We start from the raw sequence: 26,350 nt of genomic DNA, 5'->3' as shown, positions 1-26,350 counted from the left end.
TATGGAAAACCTTGGGAGAGGCCTTTGTCCAGCAGTGGACGTCATTAATTGGCTGAAACGAACGTACGCATTCTGAGCAGTAGTCATGGTAGGTTAGGTTCCTATACTATCCTAAGAATTATTGATTACCTACATGGCCAACATACCTTTCAGCATCTTTGGGAAGCGAAAAAAAAAGATAAATCCGGTAGATTTCTTTTTGAATTTAAACACCCGAACGCCGCACAATAATATTTCTTTCTCTTTATGTCCATTTTTAAATAATACTTCGATCATAGAATTAGGTACTACAACGCACGCCAGCGTCCTGACGGGCGCGCGCGTGACACTCGACTGATATAATACCCGCCGGCGGGGCGCTTCGCTGTAGGTAATTATCGGATGTACCGCGCGGAGTGAGCCAGGCCTGGTCATGTGCAGGATAATAACTATTTTACATTAGTGGAATTTTGTCACTTAGAAAAAAAGGTAAACTTGTTATAAATGGTAAGATTAATGTTTTCGTTTATAAAGATTTAATCATAAAAAGTAATTTATTTTAGCAATTAGGTTTTTAAAAGCTCTTTTTTCTCGTAAGCTCTTTGACTCGTAATTTTTTACTTTTCGAACAACAACAACTGGGTGCGCTGAGAAACAGCCGCAGAAACTCGGTTACTTCCACCACATCAGTCCGATCATAGAACGATACACGCTTAGGTTTGTGCATGAGGTCCTAGGCCTGGTTCTGATACAGCAATAAATATGCTGTTAATATGGTTGCTGGGCACTTCTCGTACATTTGCATCAAACCGTAAGCGCACGGTTACTGCCTAGTGCCTCGTCATTGAGAACCACCCAGAAACAGCGTAGTCAATTTGATAAAAAGTATAACATTTTTCTGGACCTTAACTCATGGTAACTTTAATTACAGACTATGGGCGGAAGTGTTCCACGTGTCAGCCAGCGGCGCCGGCACCGTGAAGTGGCAGCAAGTGTCCGAGGACCTGGTGCCCGTCAACATCACCTGCGTCCAGGACTCCCCGGAGTGCGTGTTCCACATCACCGCCTACAACTCGCAGGTCGACAAGATCCTGGACGTGCGACTATTGCAACCTGGTAAGATCATTTTAGAATGTTTTAAGCCTTCATGGTCATTAATAATCATCAGGTCATTTAGTATCCACTGCAAGAGCACGACTCTCTAATTTACCAGAGGCAAATGGAGGATTTGGCCTACACTCCCCACGCTGGCCAGACGGGTTGGGGAGGCAATAATAATAAATAATTATTGACGGAATTGCTACCATGCATATCCAATGCGTAACCAATTAGAGACAGGTGAGCACGTGACCGGAGCGATGCGCCTACGCCAAAATTTCTACAAAGTGAGCAGGCGGAAGAGTCATAGTACCTTGTTCACGAGCCTCCGATATTTCGGCACTGTTGCAAGCTCCATGATCACGAAGTAAGGTTACATGGAAGCAATCCCGTCAATAATAATTATTCCATTTTAGAATGGACTTTAATTCAATGAACATGTAATGGTTAAAAAAAACTGATAACAGTCCTACCCAAGGGTTTCCGCGTCTGGCTAGCGATGCCGTAGAATGCTAGTCGATAATTTGATTATTTGGTAATTTTCTAATAATTAATTGAACTGTTGTGATAAACCTACTCCTAAGACAAACACCTATTTAGTTTAGCTGGAGAAGAAAACGGGAATATTAGTCGTTTAAACTGTTAATCCTTATAAAATACTGCTTCGCATGACATCAATCATTAAAGAACGACCTAAATGTTTGTGTACCTAATTCCGAAAATGTTTCGTAGATATTTTTCTACCCTTTTAAAATGTCTTGGTTCCTAGATCTAGTGTAGTCGAAAATGTTAATTCCTTTTCACCAGAAATGCTAAATCTCCGAAATAGATGAAATATTAAAATTGTTTAGTTTAATGTTTAAAATATGCCTGTTCTGCAGGTTATAAAGTCGCAATGCAGGCGCATGAATCTCAGAATTTACATACGTACATTCAAAATGAAGAATCTTTAAGATAAATCTATTATTCTGAGCACTATATTGTACAGATATAAAATAGGATAAGATCAGATTTAATATAGCTAGTGGAGTGATGAGGGACCTACATTTACGAGGGCAATTTGAAAGATACTCCGGCAGCCGCTGTAACCCAGTTTTAAATTTACACTGGATAATAACTCGAGTAATCATTCGGAATTTCCAGAATAAAAGTACTTGTTAACTGCGGCATGAGGGAGATACAATGTAGTCTGCATTTGAATCGCGGTACTGCCCTGGATTTTCATATTTGGTAACATGAATGTGACTGGTTTAGGTTCTCAGTACTGGGTAGTTGACATCTCTAATCAAATTAATATTTTTGTGAGCTATTGCAATGCGATTGTACTGGAGGTATGTAGCTGTTATAGCAATATTAGTGTAACCTATGATGGTAGTTGTTTGTCAACTTAATTGACTTATAAAGCAAAGCATAATAATCAATATTACGGCTAATTGGAAAATAACAAGGTTAACAATACAATACAGTTAAAGCGTTTTAGGCAATAGTATCAAATTATCCATTTAATTAGGTATTGATTATATTGGTATTGATTGTAGTGATTTGATTGAGTTTTATCGAGTTTTTTAAACTATCTTCTTGTACACACATTGTTACTTCAAGTTGAAAAGAAGATCAACAGCACGAAGAAAATGAACATTAAAGCAAGCACAGCAAAGTATACGAATAGTTTTAGTTGCCAGAGAACTTTTACGAGGTGTAAATAAAGTATGAGCTGGTCGAATCGAAGTGTTGTTTGCAATAGCGTCTCTACCAATCAAACAAAACCTAAAATCTTGCGACCAGCAATAATTGACTTGCGTAGATAAAAAACTTTTTGCCATGAGAAATAAAGCTAGTTAAACACAACACACATTACTACCCAAGATGTTTATTAGTAATAATATTACATAGGATAAGCAATATTGTCTACTTCATAAAATTTTCGGATCTCAAACATTATCTTATTATGGACTTTTATAAAAATTACTTGTTCCTTGATTTTACACTGACTAGTAAAGGCTTAGATTGGCATAGGAGACACTGCTACAATTAATTCAACCTTTTAGGCACCCGGATCGGACAAGCCTCAGAATGCTTCGTGTATTGGAAGGACCCCATGACCAACGACACGTGGGGCCTCAACTTCACGTCGCCCATCGACGCCAAGCAATTCAGGGAGTGCTGCGTAAGTTGTCCAGTTACATCATTGATACATAAACAAAGTTAAAACAAATTAATCATCAGAGTGTAAAAATGCATCACGAAGTCTAATCCCCGGTTTCTTTTCATATTAAGTTCATACTTTAGTAGAAAATGAGTACGCTTAAGCTCAAAAACTCAATAAAAGAATCGGGCTTACTGCGTTATGATTTTACAGTTGTTTACGAGTATTAGAGAGAAAATCTTTAAAAATACGAATTTGCGTAACTGAAGCGCAAAACCACTATGCACTGTACCTACCTAGAAGAAAATTGATTTTGTCATAAACTACCTATTCAATTTTAACCTGTCCAACCAACCAATACCTGAAACTCGGCTTCGTGATCTGTGTTTTACTCAAATGATTTAGATCACAAAAGTATAATATTCATTTTTAACTCTTTTCATTTCTTTAGTTTACCTATTGGCATTTACCTACACGTATCAGTAATCTGAATTAATTCAGTTGTCTTCATTGCTCGACGTCTCATCATTAATCAACAAAATTTTCTCATTTCGTAGTCACCATCGTTTAAATTCTCCCGAAAGGCATCTTCTAGCTACAGCCTAAAGCTGGAACCTCCCGGCAACAAGCAGAAGTTCAAAGCAAAGAGGAAACCACTCTCCACACCAGCTAGTCCGAATCGATCCAGGTATGAAAAATCCAAATTTTTATTCATTTAAGAATAATATAGACTAGAAATACTACGGAGAATATTTTTACAAAATGTAAAGCTGTAGTGTTTCATATTGAAAATAGAGTCCGGAAATGCTGCACACAATTCATATAAAATGTAACTTTTTGACTATTTTAACTGCGGCTTGATGTAAAAGATTAAAAAGTGCCTTACTTATAAAAAAACACTTGAGTTTTCATGAGTAAATGGATGAATGGTATAAGTAGGTACTTATCGTAGTAATTTAAAGTATTTAAAATAAAGATTTACAAATGACTAAAAACCCTTGCAACGAGGTCAACTGTTTTCAATTTCATCAAGTCACAGCATCTTATATTCTGTTTTAGCTTGACGTATGGACGCGAACCGCAATGCACCTGCATGACTCAAGAACAGTATGCCAGACTCCGGGCTCAAGATCCTCGCTATCGTAAGTGTCTTGGTTACTTACTTGTCTTGTATACGTTCTCTGTCCTTAACTAAGTGATGTTCATCGTAATAAATGTTTCTTTCTTGCCTTCTTTCTTACTTATAGAGTTGAAGATCGTAGGTACACGTTAGTACCTTATTTCAGGAATACACTTTTCAAGCAACCTACCTGCTAATTATAAAGTAGATATTTTTGTAGACATGCTTAACGCCCGTTTTATACTTTGGCGACGAAATGTGCAGTGAATAGAAAAACACGTTCCTTTAGCACCTTTAAAATTACATTTATTTATGGAACAGGTGTATGTTTTATCAGAATTTTTATTGTAACGTCAAAAGTACAGTATTTAATGTAGCAGGATTTCGTGCAACAACAACATTTACTTAAACACCATGTTGATGACAAGGTGGATCAATCTGATAAAGGTAGCAGGAAGGCGTTGGATTTGGATATAGGCCGCTACCAACCAAAAATCTTTGGTTTAGTTCAGCAGTGGACGTGCTGTGCCTGAAATGATGATGATTATTTGTTGTTTCTAAATTTAAATCAATTCAAATCAAAAGTTTCTTGCGCTACTTCTACTCAGCACTGGCCCATTTATTGTCCCGAAGCAGTGGTAGGGTTAATATTGGGACGTGTAAAAGTGCTTTTGAAAAGCCTACTTACAAAAATAAATGAGATTTACGAGTTTTTAAGATCTATTTCCATGAAGTCTTATAAGAATCTACCTTAAATTAAACATGTTATTTTACGTAAATGTCGATAAAAGTGTTCAAAACTATTTTCAACCTAACAGGTTCCTCAACTCTTCCTCGCACAACGGCCCGCGCCCTGGAGGCCGAGGCCGGCTCTGCTGGAGGGACGGCCAATCGCGCCGACAAGGTGGCTGCGGCTACGTCATCCACCTCGCTCTACGACAATGTGGCCAACGCTCAGCCATCACACCAGGCCCCGCCTAAACGTAAGTATATGGATAGAGTTGTGACCAATGTTTGAGACCAACGCTGGTGTATTTGCAGAGACTGTCAACAGTTCAAAAGCAACTGCAGCAACTTTACATTCGTTATTTTATGGAAAATTCGCTAATGCGAAACCAAAATACTAAGGTCCCATCTTAACGTCATTTTGAAGTTAAGTACATATTAAAGCAGCTGTTACGTCAACCACAAAGATAGATCACAGAAACTAAAGGGAGATGTGATAAGGGGGCGGGGCCGGTGTCGCAGCAATATTCAAAAAAACAAAACACATTGCTGCAGACGTCATAATGTAAACAGTTTACATTGCTTGCGAAGTACTAAAGATTATTCGAACGTTGAGTAGTGATACCGCAATCGATAATGAGCACATATTTTGATTACTTTGTATGTGTCAATTTCTAATGCGACACCGAGTTTCTAACTCAGCGCATTAGTTGGCATCTCTCTGTATCTCTATGCAAATAAAGCTCGAGTAAAAGCGATTTGTCGTAGCGATTAGTCGTGCGATACCGTCGTAGCTATGTTTTGTTTTAAAGTCAATGACGTCTAGCACTCGAATACCCACCTACCTACCTACTTGACGACAATGCTGCAAGCACGGCATGACGCGAACAAGATTCATTGTTCTGTTAAATATTATCTTTATCTATTGTTTCAGCTGCAGCTCGCCAGTCCGAGCAGCAGCCCCCGGCGCGCCCGGCCAAGTCGCAGGAGACGTCTACCATGACCACCAACACTTCCACTGCGCCGAAGACCGTCACCGCTTCGGTTGGCACCCACAGCGGTAGTACTGTAAGTCTTCTATAATTATTTGAGCAATTCTATATGTATAGAATATCTGAGTGGTAAGCTGTTGACATATCAAACTACTATGATGTATGACTATATGAACTGCTATGACTATATCAAATGGTATGTACTTCGAAATTTTGTGTAAGGTAGTTAATGAATAAGTACAATTCGTTACTAAAATCCTGTTTATGTTACGAAATGTTTTCATTCATAACTACTGACTCCCCCATATCTTTAGCGAAAGAAAAAATGGTTATTAACTAAAACCTTACATTCTCGGAGGAAATACGGGAGAATGTAGCCCTAACTATGTTAATCTTATACTCGTAACTATGGCGGCTACATAAGTTATATTGGTCCCAAGCGTGATTCCAACCCACTTGATTAGTTCACTGAAGATTCAGGTTAGGCGGCCAACAAGTTATTGTAATCTAGAAGTTCACTAACCAGTCCATCGTTATTCAATTCCAGACTACAGAAGAGACTCAGATTGCAGCCAATACAACTCAACACGGGCAAGATCTGAAGTCGGAGGGAGTGCAAGCGGGAGGCACTCTGACCTCCTCGAAGTCCTCGGCTACTTCCACACGCTCGGGCAAAGAACATCTGCAGCACATGCCGAAGAGCGTTGATTATGGCGATGGAAATGAATCGGTAAGCAGTTCTAAATCCTACGAGTACTAATATTATAAATGCGAAAGTTTGGATGTCTGGATGTTTGTTACTCTTTCAAGCAAAAACTACTGAACGGATTTTAATGAAACTTTACAGTATTATTATTATAACCCAGAATAACATTATGAGCTATATTTATGACGATCTGTGACAAACGAAATTTCACGCGGGTGAAGCCGCGGGCAAAAGCTAGTGAGGTATAAATAATGCTGGATAAAACCCGGTCAATTAGCTTGCCGAAATGGGAATTGTCGACTGTCTATTACCATTAGATTCGATTGGATAGGCTTTCCCTTATTTACTTGAAAGTATGTACCAATTTACATTAAAGTCCTTGTTATGACTTTGTTTGCATTACAATCTTTAGTTATCGAAAATTTAAAAGCTCTCCTGAATTCAGGATTTTTAAAATCACAACGGAAAAGCTCTACATCTCACCTGATGGAAAGTGATGATCAGACCGAAAGCACAAAACGAGCTTCACTCAAAATCCTCAACTACAGAGGAACTGGATAAAATACTTTCAACTGCCGAAACACGAATGCTGTTATCATAGTTGTTAGGTATAGCGACATTTAGGTATAGCGACATTATTTTATTATTGATTTTAGGTAAAACAAGCCTTAATGATTTACATTGTACAATAATCTTATCATTTATTGCAGGGTCGAGAGTCAGAGCGGCACTCGGCTCACCACCACAACGTGATCAACAACAACACTTCGGGCTCGCGTCGCACAAAATCTAAGAGCACCGAAGACATGAATATGGGTAAGTTCAATAAAATACATTATATACATTTACTTTGGACCGACGACCTGATAAAGGTAGCAGGAAGGCGCTGGATGCAGGCTGCTACCAACCGTGCGATGTGGAAGTCATTGGGGGAGGCCTATGTTCAGCAAAGGACGCCCTGTGGCTGAAATGATTATGACTATGATGATCCAGTTACTTTGTGAATAGTTAAGTAAGTCGCCGGTGAGTGACCTACTCGTCAAATTGACTACCAATTTTTTGGAAGCACACTTACCCGATATACCTTTTGTTACGTTAAGAAGTTACTTTACTATCGTAAGTTGGCATTTTAATGTCATCGTTTATGGTTAAACCATAAACAACAAACAACGCGTGATACGTATTTTTATATCTTGCTCGCTAGATTTTCTGAGTTGTTCATCTATGATCTGAGGTTGTAACTAAGATTTTATGTCATGTGCAATGCAAATAAATTCGCACCGATTCGGGTTTCAGTAAAGTAGATAAGGATGGCGGTCAAAGACTTTGCAAACATTAAAGCAGAGATATACATCCCTCTGGCTCGCATCGCACCTTTAAACCTAAATAAGGTTTGAAAAGCGATAATCTCAGGCTCTCAAGTCTTAACCATATCATTATCCAGCAACATAGCTAATACTTTTCTCCTAACCGATCGTCTTTGCATTCCAGATTCCAGCACCCTCAAACGCATGCTGAAGCCAATGCCCTCTACCGAGAGCCCCGTGACCTCTCCAGAGATGGGGCGCCGTCGGTACGGGGGCGCGGGGCCCTGCCCCCCATCGTGTGGGGCGCATGGTCACCGCCACCCGCAGCACCCGCATCACGGGCACTACTCGCACATTGTCAATAACAACAGTCGGCAGAGTTCCCAGCGGTATGTAGAAAACATTAATTTGACACTAATTTCAAAATTCCACCAGCTCGCACTAAGCGTTTCGATGACTCTTTTATAATGCGGACAGCTAGGCTGCAATTCGCTGCCTGCTGCTGTCTTTCCTAAACACTATAATCTGGGCCTTTTTAAGGCGAGAGTGAATAGGCACTTACATGGCAGATATGTATCATCCTAGACTGCATATCGCTTAACATTAGGTGCGATTGCGGTCAAATACCTGCCTTGTCTTGCATAAAAAAAAAACATTAATTTGGCCACTTCGTTAATAAGTCAGCGTCAAACGTACCTATGGCGGCGTCAACGTCTGAAGGAGACGATAACAGTACATTTTTATAGTAAGCATTGTAACGCAGTCTACGGCGTTTAATAGGAGACCAAAGCATTTTACCTACTAACCTCTGCTAGGTTTTATTCTGTTACATAAAGTAAAAAATAAAATATCGTTATCAAATTGGTACGTGTAGGTAAGATTTACAAAAACAATTGCACACCTAAATCAGAAAGATTTTTCATAACTTCAGTGAAATGTCTTAAACGAAACCGTGACGAAACTGTCTTCACCTTTCAAGTTTTTGGCAAAAGTCTACACTTCCAATATACAAAAATGCATCAACTTGATTTGCTTACTCAAAACTATACTAATTCAAAATACTTGCAAAAATTTGTATTCTGAAGAAGGGATACGAGGATAAGATAGTAAAGCTTAAGTAAGGTAATAATTTAGACCTTCTTTGGATGAGCACTATAGCTGGAACGTAACTGATGATATGCCGTAACTGACACTAACCAACTATCATATTGTTTTCATTCATAAGGGTTGTTAGACACCAAAAATATTTAGCAATCCCTGGTGTATACTATGCAATTTAAATATATGAAATCCGTATCAAATTGATTTGGATTCATTGACAATAATATACTCATATTTTACATTTGATGTAAGTTACTCGTTACATCGTAGGCGTTGGTGTTAACAGTTATTAATTTACGTTCATCGAATTCCCGTCAAGATGTAACTTTACTGGCTCTTCAATTGAAGGGTTATAAAATTTTAACCTTGTTTTTGGATATTCTAAACTGTGGTTGACCGTACGTGGCCTCCATTTTAGAATCTTGCATCCATCGGCCATTGCAGGCCAATCTGGATATCGTTGGGGGAGACCTATCTTCGCCACTTGACGTTCTATAACTGAAATGATGATGAATAAAACCTGCTCTTTCCCTTAGCCGTGGAGTGGGGGTCGGCGCAGCCCCAAGTGGGTACCCAGGCCGCGGGCTATACCTAGAGTTGGGCGGCGGCGAGCGCGACATGTCCCCGCCGTCTGACAACGTGATGTTCGACAACCAGTGCTACGCCACCACGCCGTCGTCATCCAACGGGAATTCGGATCAAGAGCCTTGCCAGCGCCGCGACCCGAGGCAGCATCATCATGGGGTCCGTATCTATTCTGTTTATTTAAAAGTAGTTTGTATAGCTCTTGCAACTTACGAAGGCGAGTGAGCTTTACTTGGGTGTGTACGTGTACATGCACATAACGATATTGTAATTTTGTAGTGTCTATCAAAACTTTTGAAAAACGAACAGTAGCGAGCCACCACATATGTAAAGCTCACTCGCTTTCGGGAATTGCAAAACTATTCCAGCTGAAGTACAGTCAATCAGTCTTTGGCTGTCAGTGTAAGCTCAAATTATAATTTACGAATTGGTAGCGGACTAGCGGCCTGCATCCAGCGCCTTCCTGCTACCTTTATCAGGTCGTCGGTCCACCTTGTGGGTGGACGTCCCACGCTGCGTTTTTCGGTACACGGCCTCCATTCCAGAACCTTGCTGCCCCATCGGACGTCAGTTCTGCGTACTATGTGCCCTGCCTATTGCCACTTCAGCTTGCTAATCTGTCGGGCTATATGTCAGCGACTTTAGTTCGTACATAATGTAACTCATTAATAAACGTCGCGTTAAGACCCGTGTCTTACTATTTTAGTTTTACCCAGATTTACTGTCCTTTAGGCTTACATTTTAGGTTAGACTCTCTCCATCCTGGGTTTGATTCCCTGTTGAGAAAGAGAAATTTTAAAATGTATTGGTGGCTAGAAATCTGTCCTTCCTGGTTATGAAATTAAAGGCTTAATTCCAAATTGTTTGTCTGAAAAAAATAACATGATTCCGTACTTCGAATAGCACGTTTTGAGCGAGTGGTGTCAGATGGCTAATACTGAAGGTTTGAAGTCTTAATAAAAGGGAAAATTAGTGGCACAGCAGATAGATCAAACAGTACGGAAGCTTCATACAAATGTTAGTGGTCAATGGATAGAAATCACACTACGTACTCGAATATCTTGGGTTCGATTCTCAGATAGGTACTACAATGAACAGGAAAATGATATTATGTTTTAAGCTTCGGCGATGGTGATGGCGTTGGTTTGGCTGAAGCTTTACGTCATTCAAATTCCAAGCTAAAATCAATCATGATGATAAGTAGCAAGATTTTTGCAGGAAATGAAATTTAAGCATCAAATACATTATTTTTTTGGTCGTACTATCTTGATGGTCGTCGTCATCTGCACCATTCATGTCACTCGTCTCTATTCTCTAACAGGCCGCGTTCTTGGTATACAGGGTGGGTAACTCTGTATTGGTGGGTGACCAAACAAAAAAGGATTGATTGTACTGTGGTGCTATCCAAAGTGGCCCTGGCCCCATACGTGGTGGGTTCTCTGAAGTTGCTAAAGAAAAAATATTTGCTAAATAAATATCAAAAAGAATAAGAAGAAAGTACATTCCTACCTACCCTACTTATTGCAAATCAATAAATATTACGAGATGGGTTTGTTTGTTCCACTTGTCAGATGTAAGAACCGCAGTAGGTAAACTGCATAACTACATACTAGGTATACAAACAAGCATGTAGGATTGAAGGTATTAACTTCGAGTCGGGAAACTGATATATCCCACGCACAATAACACAAAATGTTGTCGTGGTTGCGGTTAGATGGCCTCGAGAGAAGTCTAGATTGATTTAGAATTGCGCAGTTCTTCAGTGCTCTTGGCAGTGGATATTGTTTCATTACAAGCCCCAGGACTTTATAACTGGAGCATAAAACTTATTTTGTGTAAGAAACTAATACAGTTTGTTAGTGATTGTTCTTTATAGAAATTGCGTAAGAGAGACAAATAAATATCTAAAGTTACGGTACAGGTTTGAGCTCAGAGGCAGTCAAATTGTAATAAAGCCTGTGCATGAAGATAACGTAACAAGAAATTTGATTCGACATCATTTTCGCTTTGCTCATCTTCAAGAGGAAACAGTTTGCGAATTTGAGATTTTTGGTCCTTCGTACCTTACTGCCACTAACATTCCCTTTCATTTTACCTGAATTTATTTACTAATCATAAGTGATTTGTCGCCAGAAGCCCTGCCTCTCGCGTCAGGCGTCCCAGTCGAGCGCGACACCAGCTCCGGGATCACCGACTTCCCGCCTCCTGCTGGAGTATGAGATGCACTTACGGAACACCCTAGCAAAGGGTATGGACGCCGAGAGTTACAGTCTTCACACATTCGAAGCTCTGCTAAGCCAGAGTATGGAGGACTTGGGTGAGATTCACTTTTTAATAATCCCATGAAACCTACATGAGTAGAAACTTGATTCGCTTATAGAGGATTAGGCGACGTATCCTAGATGTTCAAAAAAGACTAAACTTAGAAAACACATCTGAAAAAATAAACACTTGATTAACTGAACATCTTGTTCAGTAAATAAGAAGTACAATGTAAGAGTGGTCACAAATTGACAGATTTTAGCAGGTGCACCAAGTCCGTGTCAATTGGCTCGTTCTCTAGATTGCTCTAGCCTTCTCGAGTTTTGGAGATGCTGAGTAATTTCAAATCAGGCGTCACCTTTTTTGAACCAGATCCGACAAACCTAATGGTATGTGATCAATCAGGCTTATAGTTACTGTTGTGTAGCACATTTCACAGGACTGGACGTATAATATTCTAAGCTTCATAAGTGTGTCAGGAGTAGATTTATCACTATTTGGACCTCATTTGGACCGGTAGTATGTAGCCTCACCAGATGTAACGCATCTGCCATATCATAATAAATTAGGTTATTTTTTGTTTGTTTGTAACCGTGGTAAAATTATCTAAATTTTTTGGTTCTAGAACGGATAGGATATCTACTCTCACTACAAGAACCTATGAATAACTCGCCCGGTATGTTAAACTAAGTTTTAATAACTTACATAGATGTTGTCACCTTTATTGTTATTTTTGTATTACATCATTGTGTTTTATGCGCAGAATACAACGACAACATGCCACCTTCGAACCAACGAAGCCCTTACCCATCGCGACGACGTAAGTATATTTTAATATGGATACCAATTATGTCTATTATTAAGAGAAAAACATAGCTAGTTTGTTTCACGTATTCCTCTTTCATGGGCTTTGTACCCATAGGGTGTAAATATGCCTCCACTGTTATAAATCTGAAGGTGCGTACGGATTGCGCGTACCCTGGTACGCGTACTCAGTTTACGCGTATCCGGAACGCCTAGTCCATACATAACATGGACCGGTCCATACATACATGAACTAGGCGTTCCGGATACGCGTAAACTGAGTACGCGTACCAGGGTAAGCGCAATCCGTACGCACCTTGACAGTACACTGTATCACATCAACCGTTATACTCGTAGGTAGACAGTTGATAAGCTCACAGCATGTGTATATTCGTTGCTGATACCTATAAGTAACGAAATGGGAAAATTCTTTGAATTAAAAAATTGGCATAGAAAAAACACAATAAAGAGAGAAGTTGATTTGTTTGTTCGATTACGAATGTAGCGATTACTAAGGTTGAGTTGCATCCCCTAACTTTGACGGTAACTTTTAGCCTAGGCGCAGACCACCGACTTTTAGCTGGCAGATAGTTGTATATAATAGTGTAATTTTTTTTATTTAATAATAAACTCTTAAAATAAACTCGTAAATTGTATTTTTATTTAAAATTATTCATAGAAAACATTGTTTTTAGGCTTTACTTGCTATAATATTGTCAAGAGATGAGTGTCATAACTGTGGTAGTACTAAATGTATGGAAGAATGAAACATTGAATTTTTGGATAGATCCAGTTTATTCTGTAACCTATTATTGATACCATTGAATAGGGCTTGTGAAGCACTTTTAGAATCAGTAATCAGTTTTACGATATCATGTGTAGTTTTTAAAATAATGTGATTTTACCAAATGTATGGAAGCTGGAAACATTGATTTTTCGGATAGACCCAGTTTATTCTGTAACCTATTATTAATACTGTTTGATAGAACCCATAAAGCACTTTCAGGATCAGTAACTAGTTTATTGATATCTTGTATAGTTTAGAAATAATGGAGTGAGATCACTTATCGTTTTCACCCTGTATATGCCCAATTACCCATACTGATTAACTGCCCGACAAAAAATCGGTGGTCTGCGCCTAGGCTAACGGTATAACCAGTGTTTTTTGTATGGAGTTTGACAGATTTTTGACGTTTGTCAAAGTTAAAGTAAGATCGTGCAACCCAACCTAACTGTAGGGACGTGGTCAGTATTTTTATGAACTTCACTATGAGTCTTGAGAACTATGAGGTTCACCTTATAAAAGTTGTAGCAACCAACACATCCTATACACGTCCAGCTGATATAATGATGATAAAGAAAAGATGATATTCTTCCACCAGGACCAGCATCCCAGTGCTCTGGTGGAGGCAGCCGGTCGTCTACGCTGCCGCTGCCGCATCGATTAGGCGTGGAGAGGCAGCACAGCGCTCGTTCTGATCGGGACGGATACTACAGGTAATTTGAACTACAGGAACTCCTTTTATGTTCATCTGATTAATTTCGTTGCGGGTCCAATGACAGTTAACTTTCCCCCGGGACAAACTTGAACTTCACTGGTTGGGTTTTTATTGGCGGTCTAGCTGTAGATCTTGGCTACACAGGAGTTGCAGCGGTGGGAACGAGAGGTGAGAATAATCCCGTACAGGTAAATTTACTTAATCACAAAATAATTTTAGCGGATACAACTGTTTGATACATTTTGTTTGTATTATTGAGCTTCTCTTCTATGCCTCGTCATATCTGCGATCGAGATGGATGTATTATGATCACCTATTACAGTTTGCCTCTTAGTTCTGCATCTATTAGGTAATGCCGTCTCTATCGGGGGCGATATATTTTAGATCTTGTGGGCTTTGGATGTGCTCACAGTTTATGAGGATGTGTATTGGCGTTTCGTCCAAAGAAACATGAATTTCATCAGGCATAACTGCTGGTGTTATTCCCACCTCAAGTTCCCACCACTGCAACTCCTGTGTAGTCATTAGCCTAGGATCTACAGCTTGATCGGTAATAAAAATCCAACCAGTGAATGTCAAGATTGGCCCGGGTGAAAGTTGGACTGTCATTGGACCCGCAACGAAATTAATCAGAAGAATTTAGGAGGAGTTCGAAGTTAATTTTCGACTTCCATCCATTGGTAAGCGGATGACAGGTGACAAACAAAGGTTTAGTAACCTATTAATAAGAAAAGATATGCACCACGAATAATAAAAATCAATTATGGGAACCTATCTTTTGAGCTATTAGCTACCTGCCAATAATACTTTTTACAAATTCGCTTAAAAGCACGGAATTTTTTTCTTGTCGCGACAAGATCGGTATAATAATTGCAGAAACAAAAATGTAGGTGTTGCATTGAATTAAGCATTATGTCACGTTCATGTTTCTAAACTGAACAAACAATTTAATAAACATAAGGGCAAAAAAATCAGGCCCTGTTTGTATTTCAACTATTACAGTTAAGGCTAGAATCTGTCTGTGGGCAGTTTAATTTTATCAATAATCAAAAAATATTGTATTAGGAGTTACAACATAAAGTTTTCAAGTAGGTACAAATTATGTTAGTTCTTTGGTTATGGCTAAGTAGAATAAGATCACTCTCACTCTTCCCATCGATGTCGTAAGAGGCCTAAGGGAGAAATAAGTCCTCCCCAACCCGTCTGGCCAAAGTTCCAACTGCAGTGGAAACTCAATGATCTGATTTCTGCCCGAAAATACTTAGTACTATTGTACAAATCTAAGTTGTATTCAACTCAACAAAACATTTTGATCAAAACAATTGATAACGACAAAGCCGAAAGGGAAATAACTACCAGCGACCGTTCGCGACTTCAGCTCGGGATCCACGCGTACAAAGTCGCGGGTGGTAAGACGGGTTTTTTTACCCCCTTAGGTGTGGACCTACATTCTAAAAGGAACCCACATTCAACATTTGAGACTCCTAGCAATTGTAGTTTCTGAAATTTCGTGATGAGTGAGAGAGTCCTTTCGCTTTTATACAGTGTGAGTCACGTTAAAGTGTACATATTATGAAAATAGATGAAACTAGACCTATTTTTATCGACAAAAAAGTGGTCAAAAATTTTTTGAGATTTTTTTTTAATTTTTTATAGATTTTTTTTTCTACCAATTACTTATTGTAAAGAAAACGTAATAACTTTTAAACTAAGCAGTATATCCTGATAAAATAAAAACAGTAATAATGCTAAATAACAGGCGATACTAAAAAAATACATACAATACACAAAAAATGCCAACAAATAATAAAAAATGATATTTTTTGAAAAAAATCTGCTTAAAAATTCGTGTTTTTTTGGTTATTTGATAAATTTCTCCGAAAAATGCCCCTATAACAGGTAGTTTTTATTGTTTTGTATTATTCTCTATTGTATTACCTTTGTAAAACCAAAAATTGCATGTCTCTATCCCTATCACAACATTTGCTATGATCGTTTGAACTAAGCCTCTCCGGGCGCGCCATTCAACGCTTCGTTAACAACGAAACTGAAAATGGCTCTAGATTTGCAATTTTGATAAAGACAAGTTAGATTTCAAGTAAAAACAAAAGATTTCGAAGTAAAATAAGCATTTTAGTTAAAATTAAAATTGTCCCTACCTGTAGAGGAGAATAATGTTGTGGTAGGCCTTTGTTCAAACTATCATAGCAAATGTTGTGATAAGGATAGAGACATGCAATTTTTGGTTTTACAAAGATAATACGATAGAGAATAATACACAACAATAAAAACTACCTGTTATAGGGGCATTTTTTGGAGAAATTTATCAAATAACCAAAAAAACACGAATTTTTAAGCAGATTTTTTTCAAAAAGTATCATTTTTTATTACTTGTTGGCATTTTTTGTGTATTGTATGTATTTTTTTAGTATCGCCTGTTATTTAGCATTATTTCTGTTTTTTTTTATCAGGATATACCGCTTAGTTTAAAAGTTATTACGTTTTCTTTACAATAAGTATAGCCTGACCAGGAACATAAAAACCCTCGCCATGTTGCGGAAAACTAATGGTACTAATTTCTTTTAATGGCAACAGTAACTGAAAACTTCATTGACATGTCACTTTGCATGTCAGTCTATTGCTGTCAAAGTGTAAACAAACTTTATTTTAAATGTGCGCAATTGATTTTGTGAATTAAATTGCTAAAATCTTTTTATAGTCGTGAAAGAAAAGTGGTTCACAATGTGTTAAAGTATTTGTCAAAGACAAATACTAAGGGTTCGGACAATATTTTCATTGAATAATGTTTCCGACAAAGGTTGTCAAATTGACTGACATGTTTATCGTATAGTACAGTCCACTATGAAAATTAGCTGTGGTTTGTTTCAACTACCTATTTTAATTTTTTTTGTCACTTTCTAAGTGTTGAATTTTATGGAATTGGGAAAGAAGTACCGAGTTTGAAGCGTTCATGAGCAGACATTGTAGTTGAATATTCAAGTTCTGAATTTGATTATTGATGAATAATAAAATAAATCCTACTAGCTCGATTGATGGTTTCATTTAATTTATTTAAACCAGGTTACCTTTAATAATATTTTTTCGTTAATTTATGAAAATATCAAATTAGCCCGTAATCCTAAATCCTGATACATAAAGTTAGCCTATTAATTTAACACAGGTACGACTGTACTCAGTGTTGCACTATCAAATGCAATTGACGCGCCTCTATGCCAGGGTTTTTATGTTCCTGGTCAGGCTATAATTGGAAGAAAAAAAATTCTATAAAAAATTAAAAAAAAATCTCAAAAAATTTTTGACCTCTTTTTTGTCGATAAAAATAGGTCTAGTTTCATCTATTTTCATATGTACACTTTAACGTGACTCACACTGTATTTATAGATTAAATTGTAAAATTTACTTTTGGTACATCTCGATATGTATTGTCCCAAATCCTTGCTTAATTTTATACCGGGCCCGGAAAAGACATTTCGTCAGAAATTAAAACAAGGAAAATTAACCTTTCTTTCATTGTTAAAATCTCGCAATGAATGTAAAAAGGTCAATCTCAAATCACAAAGAGAAGAAAGCCTTAACAAAACCCCATTGTACTTTTATATACTCTTTGAATCTGAATGTTCAAAGAGCTTTCGATCCAATATCGTTGTCTATCTGAAATGACTTTAGTTAAAGTTCTTTTTAACCGACTTCATAATGAAATCACATCAATGTTGATTCCAATCTAAACTAAAATGGAAATATTTACTCGTAGATCTAGTGAATGAGTTGACTCCAACTGGAAAGTTAGTGCTACAATATGTTAATATGATTCAAACTGAAGTCTTTGAAGGTTTCCTAAAAGCTGTAAATGTGAAAAAAATCTCAAGAAAAATGCAGATTACAGTCTCAAGATAATTCATAGACATATTTGTATGTAAAGCAGCATTTTCTAACCGATTTATTTGTTTCAGCGACCGCAACGAACTAATGCGAGAGCGTGAGCGGGACCGGGATCGCGAACGGGGCTATTTGAGTGACCACAATACCAGGTTTGTATTCATTAATTTAGTTCCTTTTATTAAAATTAAAATCCACTTGACGATTACTTGATATCATCTTTGTTACCTTCTTCTTCTTCCTCGGCCCCTCACTGATGAGGATCGCGACCATATAAATAGTGTTCCTCCACAGACTGCGGTCATAAGCTGTGTGGACCGCACGATGCAAACTTCCGCCCACCGTCTACCTCTTGTTAGTTTACATCGATTCAAAAAAGAGGCAGATACTATTACTTAGGCTGAGTTGCACCATCTTTCTTTAGCTTTGACAAACGTCAAAAATCTGTCAAATTCCATACAAAAAGCACCTGTTATTGTTACGGTTAAAACAAGGTGGTGCAACTCAGCCTTATTATTTTGCACTTTAAATTAAAATTAAATTGGCTAGTGAATAGGAATTTTCATAGTTAAATTGTTTCAGGGATCGCGTCAGAGATCGTGATCAAGGATACTTGAGCGACCACCAGTCAAGGTATGTACTACTTCTTTCGTTATTTTTTATACTGAATCGGAGACCACTGTTGGAAATCGTAGATCTTGATCCCAGCGCCATTACATGTGGTTATACTATATTTTCTCTATTATTTTATTGATTTCCAAAAGCAGAGGGAATAATTGCGGTCTGCAAAAATATTTTATCTATATATAAAAGTCTGTAAAAGGACTTTTCTAAGAAAAAAATTATGAATGATTTTGGAGGGTAAGGGTGGAACCTAATTACTTAATTGACAAATTAATTTTAGTATAAACATTATGAGAGCAATATGAAATCATTAACTGGGCATTCATTGAAATTGGGTCCAGTTAAATACTTATAAGGTAAAATTGGTTTTACGAGCATTTTCCCATGAAAACGGGAAGAGTTTGTATGAAGAAGCTCATCTCAAAACATGGGATATATTTTTTTTCCAATTTCAGTAGGAGATAGACTCGTCGCTATACATGTCATCAACATTCCAGCATTAATATAGATGGTCCAACTTGGTGCCACTGTGCAAATAAAAGCCTAGTGAAATTCTAGGGCTCCAACGAAGTTTCACCATTTTCATCTTGATGGCTTTCATTATTTGCTACGATTTACACCATAAATGTCACAGAATTACCATGCGTATCTTTGACCGAATGTAACATTCAGATTTTTAGAAGAAAAGCATAAGATTATCTTAAAAAGGCAATTATGAATCGGCAATTGTTCTGCTAGTAGCTTGTTTTTATTGTTTAAAAATAATGAACGAATTGGCCGTAATTAACAAATAAGAAGGTGGGACTTTAAGCAACTATATTTTTTCAATGCTACATTTTTTTTATTTGGTGCACAAAACAGGGATACACCCATAACATACAAAACGTTCAAAGCAGGTTACACAGTATAACTGTTGCAGCTCCTATAACAAGTGCACACAACGTACAAATCGAGTTAATCCGCGTGAAATTCAGTTTGACACAGATCGTCGTAAATTAGAGCCTATATGTTATTCTGGGTTATAAACAATAATACTGTAAAGTTTCATCAAAATCCGTTCAGTAGTTTTTGCGTGAAAGAGTAACAAACATCCTGACATCCAGACATCCAAACTTTCGCATTTATAATATTAAGTAGGAAAGTAGGATATATAATTTTAATAACTTAGTAAGTGCGTGTCATCTTAAACTTGAGATCAAAATTTGGGATTGCTAAGTGTAGGCACGTGACTAAGTTTTATTTTGTAGGCACTCGTGTGGAGCTGTATTGTATAATATTAAGTCCTAAGTGTCCTACAATCATAAATATTCCTAGGTATTCTTATATTAAAGAGCCTTTTTGCAATGACTTACCATAATTTAGACTGTTTATTAAACCTACACTTTATTATAATCTACACTTGATATCAGGCGTGTTTGAGTATTTTATAAATGAATTCTTTACTACTGGAATAGTCTCTAATACATCGAAAATGTTTATACGTATATGCTATTTTATTTGAATTAAATTAATATCAATTGCTCTTGAAAAAAGAATTTACTTACATGCTAACATTTCATTACATACTTACATTTTTTGGACTCCAACTTATTATACTGTAATACACAATATCATAATATATGTATTTCTTATGTATTTAGCACTAAATATTCTACTCGTAGGTAGATTAAACAAATATTCGTAATAACTTTAATACAAACTCAAGATCAAAACATTCTAACTAAAATATAGGTATTTTAATGTTAATCAAATTCTTTGCTAGCGGGTCACATTTATAAGTAATAATAATAATGTAATGGGAAAAATGTGATCCCGGGAGGACAATGTTTGACCGGAACGAATTAAGGAGCCTACGCGGAATTCCGATCCCAAAACTTTTAAATGGTCGAAGTTTTATGAAGACCCATTTAGTAGTTATAACAAACAATGCGAAATCAATATGGAATTCATAATTCCATTTTGGATAAACATTCTGGAATTTGCATTTACAGTTAGTTTCAATAACGGAATACTTACCAAAGTAATATACGCTCGCTCACATATTGAATCATTTTGGACCTTTACGAAACCGTTCCATCTTTTTCAGCCTTTAAAATTCAGCGATGGAATATTTCCAGGCAAAGAGATCCAATTTCGTTCCAATATGTCTACAATCAACAGTGCATCCTTATGCTACTCCGCCCTACTTTGAACAAGACTGCAATTTAAATCTTTCTTAGAACTTCAGCTCTCCGTAGCCTTTATGTACTTTGAACGGTCAGTTTGTATACTAGCACGATGTTATTATTAATAGGACATAATCTTACTTCCACTAATTCGGAGTTTCTCTCTACGGGAACAACGTTGAATTTTTAATCACGCTGGCTTAATGATCTCGAGTTTAATCTTCCACTTCGCAGATAATCTAATAAGGATAATATCCAAGCACGTATATATTTATAGCCAGAAGCTTAAATTCGGGCTTTACGAGTAGCAACAATGGATTCCGTAACGAAAAACAATTTCGTGCGATGGCTTTATATAGCTATTGTACAAATCCGTGCAGGTACTTATCTAAATCGTGTTGAATAAGATGAACACGAAACACTTTGTTTATACTTTATACGAGTTTAACTGTAATAATGACAAAATACACTACTATCCGTTCGCGATAAGTTTGCCGCTGGCGATATGACGTCACTCGAAGAAAAGCGTATATAACTTTAACAAGCTAGATTTAAAATATTTTTTATTTATTATTATTGATAAAAATTGTGTATTTGCGTTAATTAAGGCACATTAATTGCGTTTAATCACTAACTAATTGCGTTTAATCGCGGTTGGGGGAGGGGACGTGCATTCCACGGACCGGCAAACTTAGCGCGAACGGGTAGTACAGTTTATAAGATACTACTGTTCTATAAAGTACCTACATGAAGTTAACATAGGTAAGCTGTACTTCCACCCGGTTTTGTTATCTAACGCCCGTATTCATAAACGATGCTTGCTTAAGTGAAGCAGTAAATCGAACGCACAGCGTTGAATAGAGCCCTGTGATTGGTTCATGTGTCACCCTGTGTGTCCACGCGCATTGTGAGACCTCATAGTAATATTATGTGAATATGAGCGTAAGACTTCCACGCCTATATGAACACGATGGTATAGGTTGCTTTACCTTTAAAAAGTTTATTTCCAAGTGTTATCGTAACGTCTGAGTGGGCTAATGCCTAAGAGACTTGCATTAAATCTCCAGGTCAGACCAACAAATAATTTTGTACGAATTTTCCCAGTTTCGTTGAGCAGGACTTTCCAAGCTTGAATCAAACAATCAGATTATCAGGTATCAGAAATTATGTTTTACACTGTGATTTAATGAAACCATTGTCTTTATGTAACATACCTATGAATAAAACAGAATTAATTATGAAGATTAGAGACAGAGGCTACAAACATTGTTTCTAAACCATTAATACCTAATTCTTGTTTGCAATGTAAATTACTCTGTTTGTGATCCTCGTTGTTCTTATAAAATTGTCTACTTAGTATGTGTAGGTGGATTAGAATGCGAGAGCAAAGATCGATCTTTAGTATTGAATAAACAGCACAACAGAATCTGCTAAGCCCTTAATGCTCTTTGTAGCAAACTTTTATTTTATTTCCTTCGTCGTCTTATCCATTTATTGTCTTTCGTTTCGTTTAGGACTTTTTCCACTCCTGTATTTTCTTGTGATTTAATTTCTAAAGGTCTCGAAGGAGTTTTAGATTTCCCACTGGAGTTGCTTGGCTTCCTTCCTCAGCTCACAGGTACAAGTACAATTAATCACTTTCAAACAGAATCCATAAACATTCAAATTGTTCTTTTATTTCTCCTCGGCAGAAGGTTTGCTCGGCGGTGAGAATTAATAATTCAATACTCCAAAATTGTAAACAAAATAGATTCTTGAGTTACTGTTTTTGTAGGTAGGTATGTGCATTTAAAAGAAATTACTCGTAGATAGTGTAGTGCCTACATAATAATATCAAACTGATTTACCTTTAAATAAAATTCAGATTTCAGTATGGGACTCTCGTAAGTTTCTCAAATCATAAGCTAAGTACATTTTCGTACTTTCAATGTTTTTACATAGAGTCCAAACGCAAGTAAAAAGAGTTTATTTTTCCTCCGTAAATGTATACAAATATAGATATTCAGTGAACATTCACCCACTACTTTGTTTACGTGCGGATATCCCGAGTAACCTCATTACCTTTCCTAGGGCATGTCCACATTGGTTTTCTAAAAATAGATTTTTGAAATTATTAAGGTAATAATATGACATTCTATCTACCAAACTACTACCATGAAAAAAATAATAATGACAGGATAGACAAGTGAGTGATCTTGAATCCTCATTAGTTTCTCAAATGCTGTCATTCTCAAAACTACGAATTCTCTTCAGAAATGCAAGATCATCATTATTATTTAACTTCGCCATTCGTAACTTGTTGAAAATCGAACAAAGCATGTGCTCGGTGTCCCAGTTGGTATAAAACATTTTATCGGCAAATGACACTGCAATCGTCTACAAAAGTTCTGACACGAGTCGCCTTTCGCCCTGGTATTGACCGTAACGACTACTTTGTGTGTGCAGTGTCAAGCGCCATTTTATTTTCAAACCGTGATGTTAGTAGGGTCTCTTTAATGAAAACACATGTTTAGCAGCGTTTTCAGATGCCAGCAAAAGTTCGCTTTGCAAAGTAATATTATAAGGTGGTCGATATTTAAGTTATAACATGGTAAAATCGAAATAAATAGTATAAGTATTACAGAGTTAGTCATAGACCAAACTGGAAGATAATTTATTAAAACCTTTTATGATAAAAAGGTTTTTATAAATTCTCTCTAACTTATTCTCATGCAAGGAAATCTAATTGGATGTGCTTAAGCTACTTTATATTGTAGTAAGAATAGTTTCCTATATAGGTGGTTGCTGTTGTGGACAAGGCTTTACAGGCTTAGCGCAGTCTTGCAGACCGTAGTTAGCATATTATCGTAATAGTTTCCTTTTATGCCTCCCAAGAAAATGGAACGGATAAACGTAATCCGGGATATCCTCGATAATAATACGTATTGGCGTATTAGCACACCTTCTTATCGATTTAGGGCGCTTGAAGTCCACCATCGAGTTTTGAAGGGTTCTATTCTCATAATAATTTGAGCATTACAGACAAAAAGGCAGGAATATATGCAAACGACTATCAGTGTTATAAAAGGGTTGGTTATATTCATAAGACCGTGCAAATATTTTGACGAGGATCGCTTGAATTGAAATTGAAATATAAAAACCTAGGTAATCAAATTAATACCCGAACGGTTTCGTATTTTTTAATTAAGGTGACAATATTTTGTTTGATGAGTATGACTTTATCATGTGACATAATATCGTCCTACTAATCACGGCATAATTATTGAAACGTACCTAATTAATACAAATGATAATGGCCTCTTGTTTCAATTCTAATCACTTGTCGATATAATTAATTCCTAGGTATTAGCAACTGACGGTCAGATAAGCTATGGTTTGTACAATAATAATTCAATTAAAATGAAACAATACTCAGAGAGAGTATCATAAACTGTGATACAACTGTTAAGTAACTTGACGTATAAAAGGTCAATCTCCAAAAATATAGACAAAAAGACCGCAAAGAATAAGAAGAATAGAATAAAGAATAGAAAAAAAGATGTTATGTTATAATGAAAAGTCAAGGATCGACAAAATAAAATAGGTTACGATCCCCAACTTTGGAGACCGAATGGGAAGGAGGATGTTTTTCTAAGTCAACCCTGGTTATATTGATTTTCTATTCAGTTTTTTCGTGGCGTCGTATCTGAATACCCATGGGCCTAATACCCGGGACAAAATTAGCTAATCGAGTAGCAAGTTATTCTGAGGATATCCTTGAAAGAAGGGTATACAAACCATTTCCAGGCCATCTGCTAAATGGACTTGCGGAAATGAGATATCTTCTCTTAAATGCGGCAACACAGTTTTTGCATTTAGATAGTGACGATGAAATATGTTAAACATGATGTTGGATGAATCTGGCTAGCGTAAGTCACAGTTGAGTAGACCTTTTTTCTCTCGAAAGTGTATAAATGACCATGTTTAATTGTAACTATTTTTGAAATACATTAAATGAACCATAATGACGGAATAAGCACGCCACAGTAATATTTTTACTTTATTAATATTACTAGCGTTTCAATTATTGAAAGTACACTCGGAATTAAATTAAAACCGTGCCTCCAGGCTATAGAGCCAGTAACGTGACGCACAATGACACCCGACGGGCTTCGATAAAGGATAATACAATGCTTTTAGTCCGAGGCTCACTCGCATTGATTAAATAAGCGCAGACAGCAGCAGACTGGAGAATCGAACATTCATTGTTTATTTTACACTGTAGTTGCAGTCCAATACAAATTAAAGGTGAGATTTTGATTAACAATCACGAGAATGATTGCAAAACTGATTTCCTTGGCTACATTATCAAAAAGGATTAAAAGGAAGATCTGTAAAAATTAAGTCGCCAAACCTCGCAAGATTATAAAAACTTGGTTCTAGATTGCACAGATACACTGCTAGAAATATTGATTGAACACCTTTTTACAGTTATCTTTTTTATGTTGTAAATAATTATGTCGTATTAGCATAGGTACCTCATATTAGGGTGAATATCCCAAGTACGTTTTTTACGCGGCGGAGCTGAGAATCGATGGGAGAAATGTAACTAGAGCGATGATTTTTTTTCTGTATATAGTTTAAACAGCGTTTTACACGATAGCAAAGTCTTCAGGACAATAGGTAGTTATTTTATGTACTAAAAAATTTTTCAAAGACCCAAAATCTAATAGCGGTGGCGTGTCCTAACTCTATTTCTACTCATAAATTGTGTTATTCCTTCTTTCTCGGGGATTCTAGTAATTTAAGAATAGTATAGCCATAAAATACATTAAATAAGACTTCCAAATGATATGAAAGAAATGTGATATTTCATAATTTAAGTGTTTTAAATAGCCTTTCAAAACTGTCCCACGAAAAAAAGCAATTACAGTGGCTCAATTTCGACACTCTCTTACATCTCCAAAGAAGCTTTGAGAGACGTAGAGTTCTTCTTCCCTGCATCACACAGCTGTGTCCTCCTGATCGGGCTATAAAGACTTGCGACTTGTGGTATTGTCTTTCCAGCAGACCCGTAAATATTTGTATCAGCGGCACAGGAATACAAAATTTTTCAATTTCACTGCCAAGTGTATGAGTGAAAGCTACTTACTTAGATGCTAAACGATTCTTGAACATGATTAAAGTTTGGTGTTTTATTGTATCTGCCTGCATACAGAAATTATTGATCAGAATTGTAGTTTTCTTTATAATTTGAATTTTGTTACAGTTTTTTAATTTCGGTGGCGCAATTTCGGTGGCTCCGGTGGCGAAACTATTGCCAGGATTGGTCTTATTGGCTCTGGAGCATTGTACCTAGG

The 26,350-nt window shown here is 37.0% G+C and overlaps 1 protein-coding gene across 1 annotated transcript in view; it reads left to right on the top strand.

The window, feature by feature from the left end:
- LOC135071065 (protein still life, isoform SIF type 1) overlaps nt 1–26,350 on the top strand; it is a 125,735-nt gene that overhangs the window by 8,609 nt on the left and 90,776 nt on the right. Inside the window, exons 4-19 of the mRNA XM_063964811.1 lie at nt 911–1,095; nt 3,126–3,244; nt 3,781–3,911; nt 4,283–4,365; nt 5,162–5,326; nt 6,004–6,137; nt 6,609–6,791; nt 7,478–7,583; nt 8,259–8,463; nt 9,712–9,919; nt 11,894–12,077; nt 12,648–12,698; nt 12,786–12,842; nt 14,209–14,323; nt 18,297–18,374; nt 18,805–18,855. Of these exons, the coding sequence (XP_063820881.1) occupies nt 911–1,095; nt 3,126–3,244; nt 3,781–3,911; nt 4,283–4,365; nt 5,162–5,326; nt 6,004–6,137; nt 6,609–6,791; nt 7,478–7,583; nt 8,259–8,463; nt 9,712–9,919; nt 11,894–12,077; nt 12,648–12,698; nt 12,786–12,842; nt 14,209–14,323; nt 18,297–18,374; nt 18,805–18,855 (2,055 nt within the window). The remainder of the gene's footprint in view (nt 1–910; nt 1,096–3,125; nt 3,245–3,780; nt 3,912–4,282; nt 4,366–5,161; nt 5,327–6,003; nt 6,138–6,608; nt 6,792–7,477; nt 7,584–8,258; nt 8,464–9,711; nt 9,920–11,893; nt 12,078–12,647; nt 12,699–12,785; nt 12,843–14,208; nt 14,324–18,296; nt 18,375–18,804; nt 18,856–26,350) is intronic.

Source organism: Ostrinia nubilalis, chromosome 4 (assembly GCF_963855985.1).
Source record: "Ostrinia nubilalis chromosome 4, ilOstNubi1.1, whole genome shotgun sequence".
NCBI lineage: Eukaryota > Metazoa > Arthropoda > Insecta > Lepidoptera > Crambidae > Ostrinia > Ostrinia nubilalis.
This window is presented reverse-complemented; position numbering and strand designations above follow the sequence as displayed.